Genomic DNA, 15,213 nt, shown 5'->3' with positions numbered 1-15,213 from the left:
CACAACACATCTAATTGAAAAAAATCAGGAAGAACAGAGAGACAAAAATGGTGCTACACAGTTTTGGGAAACGGTCTGCTTTGCCTCAGACAAATCGGGGCCAAACTGAGGCTACCAGCTGTTACTGGATATTTCTGTCGGAACCGCACAAGAGGGGTGGGAAAGAAGTAGCCTGCTGCTTACCTACCAAGCCTACCCCCACCCCAGAAAATCTGAACAGAAGGGGCAGATGTCACGGTATAAAAGCCACAAGGCATGACTGTCCTTTCTTGCACGTATTCTGCCTGAGCAGCTGGGCCCGGAAGAGAAGGCCCGGTGACAGACAAAGAGGAAGCAGCTGTCACCAGTGGTCTCTCCACAGGCCATGGACATTTCTTCTATGGAGACCCATTTCTCCTGCATTTCTACCTTCGTATGGACCTTACTGCAAAAAGAACTGATGTAGAGCAAAAGAACCGACCCACTAGAAACAAGGGTGCTTATATCTGGAATGGAGAAAGGGTGTGTCAATCCAACCATCAATATTCCATTTTCTTAACCACGATTCATGAGCAGCAATCCTGAAGTCAACTGACACTGGGGGAGCCTCACAAAAATCTGCAGTAGGATAGAGTGTTCACAAAAGAATAGGAAAAGGTAACTGGACACTGAATGTCTTCTTTTTAAAGGTGTTGATCATTACACTTAGAAATACTATTCAAAGGTTCAACTCTGTAACACAGAGAGTAGGCAAAGAATAGACAATTAGAAAAGAAACTCCAGATTGAAAAACTAAGGTCAAAACAAACAAGTCCTTTGTGATCTTAGAATATACTAGAAATCTAGTAATTAGACATTTCGGACTTAGGACGTTTTCTTGACCAAGAAGCATGTAGAATCTCAGACATCTTACATCATGTATATTTGGGGGTCACTGCATACAGTTTCCTTTAGATGAGACAGAGGTGGGAGGCATCTTCCCTCCGAGCCAACAAATATAAAGAATGAGATGTCAAAACTACCCCAGGCTAATGAATTACCTTCACTGACAACTCTGAGAGAAGCAACTTTTAAACACAAAGATGACACTGCATTTCCAGATACCTGAAAAAATGAGCAGAAATCTCCTAGACAATCCTCTAAGCAAGATGGATACCGCAGTCAGCCTTGACTAACTTCCCCTCACCACTCCAGGCTATGGTCTGAGCTGACTTCTTAAATCAAGGGTGGAAAATAGGTTCCAACTTTAGTCAATTGATAGAGGTTGTCTGGAACACTATTTTGACAAATATTCGGAAGCCACATCCAGACTCAGTGAGAAAGGCTGCCATGATTGATCAGGAATGGCTGCACTGGGCAGAAGAGGGAAAATTGATGGCACGTGTACTAAGCGTTTGCTAGAGGCAACATCCCTTTTATCTTCTAAAGGGAAAGAAATCTACACAGCAAACTGAATTAACTTCTTATGCAGAGAGAATTTACATCAGAATTTCAAAAACTCAAAAAGGCAGGGAAAACATCCATAAAGTTATTTACCATTTGTCATGAAAAGAAAACTATAACAGAAAAAAAATAACCCGTGTGGCATATACACTCTCCTAGTCAGTCTCCTCAAAGTAAGCTGAATCTGCTAGACTAGAGTCCAACAATAGCTCAAGGACCTGCTTTTCTATGACCTGAGAACTAAAAATGATTTTTACATTTGATAATGGCCTGCAAAGCTAACATATTTATTGCCTGGCCCTTTACAGAACAAAACCGTCAATCCCTGTGCTACTGCTGCTGCTGCTAAGTCGCTTCAGTCGTGTCTGACTCTGTGCGACCCCATATACGGCAGCCCACCAGGCTCTCCCGTCCCTGGGATTCTCCAGGCAAGAACACTGGAGTGGGTTGCCATTTCCTTCTCCAATGCATGAAAGTGAAAAGTGAAAGTGAAGTCGCTCAGTCGTGTCCAACTCTTAGCGACCCTGTGGACTGCAGCCTACCAGGCTCCTCAGTCCATGGGATTTTCCAGGCAAGAGTACTGGAGTGGGGTGCCATTGCCTTCTCCGATCCCTGTGCTAGGAGAAACAGATACGGTTTTTCATGCATTTGAGAAGGAAATGGCAACCCACTCCAGTGTTCCTGCCTGGAGAATCCCAGGGACGGGGAGCCTGGTAGGCTGCCGTCTATGGGGTTGCACAGAGTCGGACACGACTGAAGCGACTTAGCAGCAGCAGCAGGCAAGTAATTCTCTATAAAGGATGGAAGTTTAATTCAGTAAGATACTTATCTAAGAAAGTTCCTGCTCTGTCCCTTTGTTAATTAATACACAAGTAATTACTGGGTTGGCCAAAAAGTTCATTGGGGGTTTTCTGTAAATTGTAATGGAAAAACTTGAACGAACTTTTTGCCCAATGCAATACATGTAGTTGGAGAAGGAAACGACAACCCACTCCAGTATTCCTGCCTGGAGAATCCCATGGACAGAGGAGTCTGGTGGGCTACGGTTCATGGGGTCACAAAGAGTCAGACACGACTAAGGGACTAAGCACAGGCACATACATGTAGTCCTCATGAATAAAGTTTCCCCCATCAGGCAACAAACCAAAAAATTCTGCTATGCCTCCCAGAGAAGTGTCTATATGGGCACAAAATGAATAAAAGAACTACAAAGAGACCTTAATTGTTTTCAACTTCTGTTCTGTGAGTAGATATAAAAAAAAAAATGTAAACATACTTTTATTGTTTTGGTTTGAAGTCTCAATCCATTCAGGGTGTTGATAGCTTTCTCTGCATCCTTAGGGTCAATGTAGTTCACAAAGCCATATCCCAAGCTCTGCCCTAATGAAAGGGAAGGGGAGAAAGGCATACATTAGTTCTCCACCGCTGATGACAGACATCCACGTTCGTTCTGGCATAAAGTCTTGTCATTAACGCCAGCATATGTTCTCAGGAGTAAAAAGAAGTCTACATTAATTCTAGAAATACACATGTGGCCTTTTTTGTCTCCTGTCTATTACAGCTTCAAGTTTAAACATCAGTTAGCACACAGCAAGCTGTGCTGTTTAAAAAACACACATCCCCAGTGTTCCATCGCACATGCCCTGCCTAAGCCCCAGCGCCCAGCAGCAAGGCGACTGTGGGTGCAAGTCTCCAGGGAGCTGCTGTGTGGGCTTCACGGGCACGACTTGCTCAGCTTCAGTTTCCTTACACATAAAACTGGAAAGTGAAAAGCATCAACCAAGAATCTGTCACTGTTCTGTACACATTACCCTGATAAATTTACAGCCTTTACCAAGTACAATTATTTCAGAGTCCAAAATAGTGGAGAATCATGAGTATGTGTGTGTACACGTGTAATCTATGTGTGTGTGTGCATAAGTAGATTAATTTTAGAGGAGAGCTTATTCAAATAAACTAAATCCAATTTACTAAAGGGGTCTGAAAACTTAGCTAAGGAATAAAGGGAAATATGAATACAAAGATTTATGGTTGAAGACATACAAGCCCGTAAGAATATGTGGAAAACAAAGAAAAAACATAAAAATAACAGAAAAATTTCAGAATAAGAGTTGCTTCTAATGAGTCTGTTGTTGCTTGTATCCATCATCTGAGACCTCTCATCCTTGGCTCACCGATGTGTCCCGACTCTCAGGGAACGGGAGATAACAAGAGACTGGAATCAACGGAATGCACAGACAAGTCAAGTCAACCCTAAAGGTCTCCATTTTTCAACTCAAGGAAAGTTTCTCAGTTTGACAAGACGAAAAATACTAAAAAGGTGGTGACAAAAAAAGACATTAAAAGGTTTAGTCTACTAAAAGTCAAACCAAACCAACTGAGGGTTTCCTGGAAGATTACCAGTAAAGGTCCAAATGCTTTCTATAATCTACCGTTTTTGGATCAATTTCATAGCAAAGTGAGAGAATATTTTTTTTAAGTGGCACCCTTAAGTCTAAGTATTGATGAATACAGGTATTTAGAAAGGCCACTCTGGTTTTCCTAACTTGGTTCCTCACACATATACAAAGAGAGAGAGGGAGAGAGAAGAGTAAATATAATACCTAATAACCATGAAAACTTGTGATTATATTTTGAGGACCACTATCATTTTGAGGGGATAATCACTGCTAACTTATACTCTTTAATCAAACATGTTTTCCTATTTTTATAAAAGGGGGTGAGGGGAGACCTAAAACTAAGTTCATTAACTTTCTTCCTCACACTACTCACAGAAATTGTGTTTTACTCAAAGATCTGATTTTTTAAAGTTTCATGTGAATCACTAAAGTTTTAAGCATTCAGCTTTTTTCTAATTTGACATTTATCATGTGCCTACTGCATGCACAGTGGCCTCTCATGAAATGCGTTGCAGTCCTGTTATCACTGACCAGGATTCAAACTGGCTGAACATTAAAAAGGCTGCTCAAGGATGCACTTTATGATGGAAAGAATATGGGCTAGGAGATAAACACACATAAGTTCTAATCCTGGCTCCACTGTTTACCAGCTGTGTGACTTTGAAGAAACAGCTTAACCTCTCTGAGTCATTAACCTCCTTATTTCTAGAACGTGGATAATTCCTACCCAATGAGACTGCCGAGTCAGTGATGAGAACTTTTCACTATCGATGGAGATAGACCACTCCAGTGAAAAAATAAAGGAAAAATAACATATCTACTACATGTTAAGGAGTTTATACACATTCATTTAAAATTCAACCAGACAAGATGCTACCAAAATAACAGGGGAAGGAAAGGCAAAGTGAACACTGTGTGGTTTTCCACATTGCTATTTTATAACAAAATAAACCAAATTATCAAGCACTGAGTCCATCTCTCCTATCTACTGGCACCTCACTTACATTTTACCAGTTTCTAATCAAAGTCCTTTCTCAATCTTGGTACACTGGAATCATCCACAGCACTTCAAAAACAAAAACAGAAAGTGGTTGTCTCAGTCCCTTTCCCCTAATTTTTTTTTTTTTCAATTGAAAAAATTTTTTCAATTTTCAAACCAGGTTTCTTAAATCCTAGTGACTCTAACACATGTAATCAAGGCTGAAAATCACAGTTTTAATAGTGAGAGAGAATCTGAGACTGCAAATAAGGATTCTGGGAGCCCTAAGAAGGGCCAGGTGCTGATGGTCTGGGTACGAAGTGACTCTGCAATGAAGACTGCCTGCCTTTTGACAGATGCATTTGTAAAACATTAGTAGATGTCTTTCTTCTAAATACTTCAAGTTATCCATCACTGCAGAGGAACAGTTCATTGCCTACTGAAGTCACTCTCTGGAACAGCAGGGGCCTGCTGGAGTTGTGTTGCTGGGTAAAGTCAAAATCCTGTCTGCTTAGCCATCTCTTGCCCTTCCTCTAAGCTCTTACTCCTAGCACGCTGGGGGCACTCAAAAAGTTTGCTAAATGCACGAATAAGAAGCACAGTGGCTGTTATTCATTTAACCAAAGGCAACGTCATCAATGGGCTTCCCTGGTGGCTCAGACAGTAAAGAATATGCCTGCAGTGCAGGAGACCAGGGTTCGATCCCTGGGTTGGGAAGATCCCTTGGAGAAGGAAATGGCAACCAACACCAGTATTCTTGCCAGGGAAATTCCATTGACAGAGGAACCTGGCAGGCTACATACAGTCCATGGGATCCCAAGAGTTGGGCACCACTGAGTGACTAACACTTTTTGATGTCATCCATGTCACCATCAGATGACCTAGGTCAGTCTTTGATCTGACCCCCTCAAGCAGCCATGGCTAGCACTGAGCACTGAAGAATTGATGCTTTTGAACTGTGGTGTTGGAGAAGACTCGTGAGAGTCCCTTGGACTGCAAGGAGATCCAACCAGTCCGTTCTGAAGGAGATCAGCCCTGGGATTTCTTTGGAAGGAATGATGCTAAAGCTGAAACTCCAGTACTTTGGCCACCTCATGCGAAGAGTTGACTCATTGGAAAAGACTCTGATGCTGGGAGGGATTGGGGGCAGGAGGAAAAGGGGACAACAGAGGATGAGATGGCTGGATGGCATCACTGACTCGATGGACGTGGGTTTGAGTGAACTCAGGGAGTTGGTGATGGACAGGGAGGCTTGGCGTGCTGCAATTCATGGGGTTGCAAAGAGTCGGACACGACTGAGTGACTGAACTGAACTGAACCAAATTTCAACTATTGGAAACTGAGTACACTCAAACAATATTTATCCCTAAATGAGCTCTCTGACACAAAGTTTCTAACTTTTTTAGTGCTGGTATTAGGAAGAGCAACACTCATCAATTAGTATTTAAGGTAAGCAAAATGTTATCACAACCCTAAGCAAAATAATATGAAGGGAGATAACTGCTGCTAAACGGCTTCTTTCCTAAATCCACCGCAGTAGATGCACCAACATGTTGGCACTGCAACTATAAGGGAGTTAGTAACTTCACAGATTTTCATTTTCAAGTGAGCTAATCAAGTCAGCAAACATGTACTGAATGCTTAAAATATATAAAGGTATCACAAATGATACAAAGATAGGCAAGCCTCTCCCCATTCTCATTTTTCAGCTGTGTGGTGTTTTAGTGTTTAATTTTAGCCTCACATTGATCTTGTGAGATACTCATTCTTCTTCTGTAAGGAAGTAATGGTATCTGAAGCTGGGTAAGGTCGATCAGTATCCTCAAATCAAAGAGGAAAAAAAAAAACAAACAAGCAGAAAGTAGTCATCAGAACTCGAATCCAAAAATCTCAAACACTATGTTCTTCTCTCAATTCACGACTAGTTTATATATGAACCTGGACCATCTTCAGTATGCTTGAAATATAATGTAACCACGCATTTTCTAACAGAGCTCTACCAAAAAAAAGTTGTTTTGAGACAGCTGCCTACTGTCTTAAATTCCAGTACTTCTTGTGCAAGTATCAATTTCAGTATATATGAGTTTTTACGCTGTTATTCCTATGACAGTGTAAAGTCACCTGATTTATATAGTGCCTGTTTCAGGTTATTTATTATGAGTGCAGGTTTTTAAAAAAGAAAAGCAGAAGGAAGTCAAACATAAAGAAAAAAATATTTAGCCTGGAACCACTTTCTCCCACTTTTGTATGCATCAGCTAGTAACAGTCATAAACTACCAAGGAAGGCTCAGAAACCAAGCATCATTTATCCATATCCTCCAAATCTATTTTTCAAGTCATTCTGAATTTAGAATGTGCATATTGACAATCTCAAAACCAAAAATCACTTCTTTAAAAAACTTATAAAGCTCTACATTTAAATTCCAAGTGTAACAATTATGGAAACCACCATGATCAAAAGAAATTCTGAACAAAATAACAAAGCCAAGGCTCACCCCAAAAAAAAGCCTTCAAGACCAATAAATCCTCTTTAGAAGTCAAGAAGTTCCTCTGGTAGCTGAACATCAAAAATAAGGTCAACTTCACTAGTCCTCACAAGCTACCTGTGGCCCCATGGTCCTCAGAGATTTTGAAACCATTCATCCTAGCCTTGGTCCTAACAGCCATGGCAGGGATTCTAGAACGTCACTACAGAAGAAGCTTTCTGAACAGTCATAGGCCTATGACTTCAAGCAGGTCCTTAAACTCCAGGTTAATACTGCACTTCAGCACATGGCATTCTGTACAGTGTGTGAATGTGAATGGCTTTTGTTTCGCACCCTTCTTTTTAATCTAAATACATGCCACAGAGAAGGATGGCTTCTTCACAAAAGAGAAAAATCCCTTATCAACTGCTCCTGGGCAAAGGAGAACAGTTATAAACAGGCTGCTTAGAACCATGGTCAAGTGATCTAAAGCACAGAGCTGAAACACTCCAAGGGTCTCTGAATGGGGCTGAGGCGCACTGAGCTGCAGGGGGGTCAGAGCAGGAAGAGGAAAACAGGAAGAGAATCTCTTTAGTGACAGAGTGCTAGTGGGAAACACAGTAAACTCCAATTTATCCCAAACTGTGCATAACTCAAAGCAGCAGCCGTTCCCTTGCCACCTACATTGCTTTTAATAGCACACTTTAATTAAAAATTTAATTGCATATTTTAATTAAAAACACACAATCTTCTGAACCCATTTAATTCAAAGGTCACTTTATTTAGTCTTTTCTATTTCAAATTACTACCAATGTTCCGAATATCAAATTACCCCCTCAGGTTTAAAGGTAAAGGCAATAGATCACCATAATTCTTGATTACAAACCTGGTACATTAATTTAATTTTATCCAACCAATATTAAGTGAGATCCTTCTCAACATGGAATTGTGAAAAATAAAGTTCTGTATTTAAAAGTCATCTTACATATTTTTCACCAACATTCAGCATTCATTTGTTCAATGATTTTAGAAAAGCTACTTTTTGCTAATCCTGGAGAATACAGCAGAGACACAAAGTTCCTCTTTATACAATTTATATTCTAGTTAGGAGACAACAAAAGAACAAGCCCTACAGTACATACTACAAGAAAATAAGGGCTAAAGAGGAAAAAAGAAGCAGAGTAGAGAGCTGGGGGTGCGGGGTCAGGGCCTCTGACCTAAATATAATGATGAGAGTGGGCCTGGCCTGAATGTAACATTTGATCCAAGACCTGAAGGAAGTAGCTCATAGTCTTATTAGGGAGGCTGTGTAAGCAGATTCATTCCAGTGCACATTCTACCATTGGCGTATCACATCCTACTTGTTCTACCAGCTAAATCTGCCCCACCCCTCCAACCCCCCACCCCCAGGCATTAGTACAGGTCCTCACATACTATTCTAACATGGATTACTGCTACAGTACCCTAACCATCATCCCTTCACTAGACTCCTGTTAACTCCAAAACCAGTCTTTCTAGAAGAAAATCCCAATCATAATCTGGTTTCCAAGGTTATCATCAGTTTCTTGCTCACTTCTAAGACTCCTACAACTATGGATATGCTGAAACTCATATTCAGTTCCCTGTGCCTGGAATACACATCTTCTCCTCTAGGACAGGGGTCCCCAATCTCTGGGATCTAATGCCTGACGATCTGAGGTAGAGTTCATGTAATGATAATAGAAATTAAGTTCAGTTTGGTCTCTAAGTCATGTCTAAAACTCTTTGCGACCCCACGGATTGCAGCATGCCAGGCTTCCCTGTCCATCACCAACTCCTGGAGCTTGCTCAAACTCATGTCCATTGCGTCAGTAATGCCATCCAACCATCTCATCCTCTGTCGTCCCCTCTCCTCCAGCCTTCAATCTTTCCCAGCATCAGGATCTTTTCTAATGAGTCAGCTCTTCGCATCAGGTGGCCAAAGTATTGGAGCTTCAGCTTCAGCAGCAGTCCTTCCAATGAATATTCAGGACTGATCTCCTTTAGGATTGACTGGATGGATCTCCTTGCAGTCCAAGGGACTCTTAAGAGTCTTCCCCAACACCATAGTTCAGAAGCATCAATTCTTCGGCCCCCAGTTTTCTTTATGGTCCAACTCTCCAAAATGCACAATAAATGTAATGTACTTGAATTATCCCAAAACTAGCCCCTCACCCAGGTCCATGGAAGAACTGTCTTCCACAAAACCGGTCCCCGGTGCCAAAAAGGTTGGGGAGCGCTGCCCCAAGGCTTTGTCTAAGACCTTTTCCTGTTGTAAGTTGTTTCACTCCCAGTGCTCACTGTTCAGTGCCCTTTCCTAGTCCTTCCACAGCCCTTGTATTATCCACCTTTATCTTACTACATATGGGTACTGAGTCAATTTGGACATCCCATTGCTCAGACTGTTGAGCAAGGGGAAGTTGAGCATAGATCCTGATATAGAAGACCCTAGCATAGATTATTTGGAGAAGGAAATGGCAACCCACTCCAGTCTTCTTGCCTGGAGAATCCCAGGGACGGCGGAGCCTGGTGGGCTGCTGTCTATGGGATCGCACGGAGTCAGACACGACTGAAGCGACTTAGCAGCAGCAGCAGCAGAGATTATTAACATGCTCACGGAAACAATGAATGAACGAACAAGCTAATTGGGGGGAGGGAGGAGGATGAACAAATGAAGAAACAGCCGTCTGCCTTCCAGGAACTTATGGTTGAGAAGAGAGATGCCCTTATACACATGCTCCCCATCCATGTCCCTACATCGCACCAGATGGTTACAGAACAAAAGGAGACAAGATGCTCAAATGTGACAGAATTCTGTCTTTCTAAGGGAGTGATGTGAGATACATTCCTTTTCAAGCAGTTCATATAAAACTTTTCATATGAAAATTTTCTACAAATACTATTTAAATGAAATCTCAACTTAAAAAAAAATAATGTCACCTAGAGTAATTTGATAGATTTACATAAATCTGTTTCACAAATCTGTAAGTATGAATTATGGGATGTCAGCATATAATTTTGTTGAAAGTGCTTTTTCACTAATATAATTAAGTCTGCTGAGACTATTCAAGTACAAGTCAAATAAAATGCAGAGTGAATTTTGCAAAAACCTAGTAGTTGAATCAACAATAAAAGGTGACTATGCTGATTGATGTGTATCTATTATTTTATTTAGAGCAGCAGTAATAGTTTATGAAATAAAAAAAGACAAAAGCAGCATGACTCTTTTCTAAATACCCCAGGAAGCAGAAACAGGTCACTATGGTCCTCTCTGACAAGCAAGACTATTTGCAAGCTGAGGTCTAATAACGTAACACTTAAAAAAAAAAAAAAAAGGCAGATTGAGAAGATTCACTGTCTCTAAACATGGTCCCTATATAAAGCAGCATCCTTTAATCCCTTAACGAACAAACAACAACAAAAAATGATATTTAGGAAAACAAGTTTTCACTTCAAGGGGGACAATTTTCATTTTTAAAGACAGACCAAACCCCTTTCCCTCATGCTAACAGCATAACATCATCCTTCCCTGCCACCCCCCCAACAATAAAGTTGCAAATGTGTTGTGTTGCTTCAGATGGACTTTCTGTTCTCAGGCGCTGGCCTTGTCTGTCTGTTCAGACAGGCTGTGCACTGCAACTCTGGCACCAAAGCAAGGTGCACCAGACTTTACAAAGGCTCTTTCTTAATAGCTCAGATCTCCTGTGAACGAAGCCACGTGGGGACCACGCATTGGGGGAAAGCTTTGAGAGAAGCCTAGAGAACAGAGGAATGCAATCTTCTCTAGTCACGTTTCTCTCCAAATTTTAATTCCTGACTTAGCCCAAGCCTCCTCAGATGCAGCATGCCAGACGCAGGAAGTCCTTCCATTTAAACATTCAACTAACTCAGGTCAAATTGAACAGGTCCTTCTCACCACCCTCTAACAGGAAAGATCAAACTATGAGGCAGAGAACTGCTGTGATCCTATTACTACAGACCAAGCCAGACTCCCTTGAAAGCTCGGAGCATTTTTACCAGTTTCCCAAAGGACATTAACAGGGATTATCACCAGGATGGAGAATTCAACCTAGACACTCACATAATACAGAAAACAGATGGCTCACTCGAAGACTCATCTTCCACTCAAATGCTAATAAAGCTGGCCTGAGACTTAAGTGCCCAAATTTAAAATGGTTTTCAGGACTTCACAGATGTACTGAGATAATACAGAAGAGTTCAAATCATACCTTTTCTGCTGAAATCAAAGTTGTAAATAGTAATCATTTGGTAAATACTACTCCTAATTCGAGAGGGAGCAGTTAATGGCCTCGGCAGTAGTGTTTTCCTACTGAGTTAATTTTAATGGCCATATCTGTCCTCTGATTATACAACCGGTAAAGCTCCACTTTCCTATAGTTCCAGTCCCAATAATTATGAATCTGCTGGCAATGCAGTGTGACCTTGCTTAAGTCGGCAAAACTGTGGGTTTCTTAATATATCACCATTTTAGGCAACATTAAGAACTCCCACATAATCCAGTCTTAGGCTTCTGAGTAGAGCATGTTAAATCCTCTAAATTCTCAAGTAGTGCACATGGATACTAAGATGTCTTGCTTCCAAGACCAGGAAGATTAGGAAATATGATCTTTATTTAAAGTGGGAAAATAAACTAGTTCCTCTAGTCCACGCATTTTAGGGGAATATTTTAACTTGGACCAGGTTCTCCAGCTTGAGAAAAAGTTAAGCTATTACAGCATCTCAAGACCATTATCAAAAAAAAAAACAACAACCCAGGTCTCATTACTCACTTATTTATTTACATAGTAGCTCCTAAAGAAAAATCAGCAAGCCTACCTTTAAATGCTGGAGCTATCCCCATGGTGAGAACAAAAGCCAAAAAACTGTTAGTTGGCCAGAAAGTCAAACCCTACAGTTCAAAAAAAGTTAGGATATTAACATACCCTGAGCTAAGACAAAATCAACTCGTAAGTTAAGATCTGAGTCTGCTGCAATAGTCTCGTTTCTTTGTTAATTATAATCAACTCTCCCCTGCCACACACACACACACACAAAGGGGCTGCGTAATCTGCTTTATCTTGTGCTTACTTGAAAAGCAATGGAGTTCTCCAAATAAATATGATTTGAGGTGAGGGCCAGGGAATTATATTCCTCAAAATACTATTGCAGTAAAGAGGGAAACGAGAAACCAGTTAACACTGCAGCAGTGAAGAGGGTGTGTGCTATTGCTTCCACTACCAGCTGGTGCCCATCTATGTACACACATGGAGGTCACTGAAAACCAGTAGTTTCTTAATGTGCTTCTCTCTTTGTGAGACATTTGTTTTATTCAGGTATTACAAAGAACTACCTTAAGGCCCTAAACACTATAACTATCCCAGCACCCTGTCTGAGACTATATGAGAGTCTCGCAGACCACTATAGAGAGCTCTGTGGGGTTTTGTCCAGAAGAATGGGAAACATGCAAATCCTACCAGGCCCACAGGATTTTCTCTCACTCACCCAAAAGTTCAAGGTTCGTCAGCCGAGACCTTCCAATTGGGAAAGCCTGGTAAGCCTGGGGTCAAAGTCTGTTCTCACTGTCCCATAAGTGCTTTTATCTAGGTGTCTGGAAGCAAACAGTACCACTACCTAATTATTGACTGCGATCAAGCAAACTTTTTGGGCTCCAAAATCACTGCAGATGGTGACTGCAGCCATGAAATTAAAAGACGCTACTCCTTGGAAGGAAAGTTATGACCAAGCTAGACAGCATATTAAAAAGCAGAGACATTACTTTGTCAACAAAGGTCTGTCTAGCCAAGGCTATGGTTTTTCCAGTAGTCAGGTATGGATGTGAGACTTGGACTATAAGGAAAGCTGAGCGCAGAAGAACTGATGCTTTTGAACTGTGGTGTTGGAGAAGACGCTTGAAAGTCTCCTTGCAAGGAGATCCAACCAGTCCATCTTAAAGGAAATCAGTCCTGGGTGTTCATTGGAAGGACTGATGTTGAAGCTGAGACTCCAATATTTTAGCCACCTCATGCGAAGACCTGACTCACTGGAAAAGAGCTTGATGTTGGGAGAGATTGAAGGCGGGAGAAAGTGACCACAGAGGATGAGATGACTGGATGGCATCACCGACTCAATGGACATGAATTTGGGTGAGCTCCAGGAGTTGGTGATACACAGGGAGGCCTGGCGTGCTGTGGTTCATGGGGCCACAAAGAGTCGGACACAACTGAGCGACTGAACTGAACTGAACAAGCAACTTATGAGACTTGTACTAACATAGAGCCATCGTACTTAATTCTCAAAGCAAAGCTCTGTATAGATACATGTGTACCCATTTTACAGATAAAAACATGGAGGTCCTGGTATATTAACTAACTTGCTCAAAGGCACAGAGGTAGCTGGTACATGGAAGATACTTCTTGAAACTAGTATTGACTTATCCAAACCCAGTCTTTTCAGCATACACTTCACTGCCTTTGGCCAAGCTTAGGAATTATTTTGAGGCAGACTCCTGTGCATCCAAAGTACACAACTTTTCAACCAGGATATTTATAGTTTCCAAATAACTTGCATTATTTTGCTTGTTCTCTGTCGTGTTTTGACTCATTGGAATGTTACCATTCTTTCTCAATCCATCAAGACACTAGATATACAAGAAAAAAAAACAAAACAAAAAACAAGAAAAGGTTCATCACCCCACAGGTGCACAAACCACTTCAACCTTCAAAACAAATCCATCACTACAAAACAGATTAGAGATCTCCACATTGTAAAAATATTCATTTAAAACAGGACTTAATTTACATACCTCCTTTCCAGAAACTCAGAAAGCAATTCTTATGGCTAAAGCCAAACATGTTTGCTACTGCCAAAATCGTCTCCCACACATGACGCTTCCCTCGTCAGCAGATTGCATTAAAATGCGTTCACACGCCTAGCATGGTTTTCTAGCTGTAGAAAAGCAGGTGGGATCAATACCACATGGTCTGCCCTCTAAGATCTTAGCTCAAAAATTTAAAGCAAGACGATAAACAAGAGAGATGCAAAGAAGCAAGAGAGATGGCACTTAATAAACATGGAACACCTATATTTAATCACTGGCATTTCATGCTTCACCAGGAAGAACCTGAAGAGAAGGCTTTATTTAGTCATTTGAAATAGAAGAGATGAAATTTAGAAGTTTCTTGACAGAGCAACTGTGGAAACAGGCATATGGAGAAGAGCTAACTAGTAGAGAAGCACAGAGGAGCTGGTTAGACGAAAGACACACTGAACACAAAGCGGTCCATGGAGCTGAGAAGCAGGCACTGGAGCAGGGGCTTCCCCGCACGAAGCTCTGCAGAGGCCACACTGCAGGACGCACCCAGCAGGAGTGACCACGAAACTCACGAGACAGACCAAGGGAGCCACCCCTGGTGACAATCAAGAGGAAACGCAGACCTAAGAGCAAGGAGAACACTGGGCAAGAAGCTGCGACAACCCAGAATGGGGATCTGACCCCAAATTCCTTTCAAAAAGGTTCCAGAGATCTCTGAAGAGGCAAAAATGAGAGGCTAAAAATCCAAAATATCTTTCACAAGTCCCTACAAATCGCCTCAATCCTAAATGGCTCACTTTTCATCTGGACAAATTCCAGCCCGAGTCTTCTATTCCTATTTTGTCTATTCCACAAAAACTTTTCCTTATGCTACCACTGACTGAGCCTCTGTCAAGTACACTCTTACCTGAAAAAGGAGCACAATTAATTCAATCCAAGCAGCCTTTTACCCAAAATTGAACTTTCAGAACAAGTACTGTTTTCCCTCCAGAGGGCCTTTCAGACCAAGGGCCAGGACGGGTAAAAAAGGCAAGCCCCTCAAGCCCCTTGGTGATAACTTCTCACCTTCATCATAATAATAAGACACAAGGAACCTTTAGAATCTTAGGTTAATACTCT

At 41.4% G+C, this 15,213-nt stretch overlaps 1 protein-coding gene across 6 annotated transcripts in view; it reads right to left on the bottom strand.

Moving 5' to 3' along the window:
* The window catches only part of ELAVL2 (ELAV like RNA binding protein 2), a 141,490-nt gene that overhangs the window by 40,177 nt on the left and 86,100 nt on the right, over positions 1-15,213 (bottom strand). For all 6 annotated transcript variants that reach the window (XM_061425130.1, XM_061425131.1, XM_061425132.1 and 3 more), the window contains one exon: positions 2,699-2,802. In XM_061425130.1, the coding sequence (XP_061281114.1) occupies positions 2,699-2,802 (104 nt within the window). The remainder of the gene's footprint in view (positions 1-2,698; positions 2,803-15,213) is intronic.

The sequence above is a fragment of the Bos javanicus genome, chromosome 8 (assembly GCF_032452875.1).
Source record: "Bos javanicus breed banteng chromosome 8, ARS-OSU_banteng_1.0, whole genome shotgun sequence".
NCBI lineage: Eukaryota > Metazoa > Chordata > Mammalia > Artiodactyla > Bovidae > Bos > Bos javanicus.
Note: the sequence above shows the minus strand (reverse complement) of the source record. Positions and strands in the feature narration are given on the sequence as shown.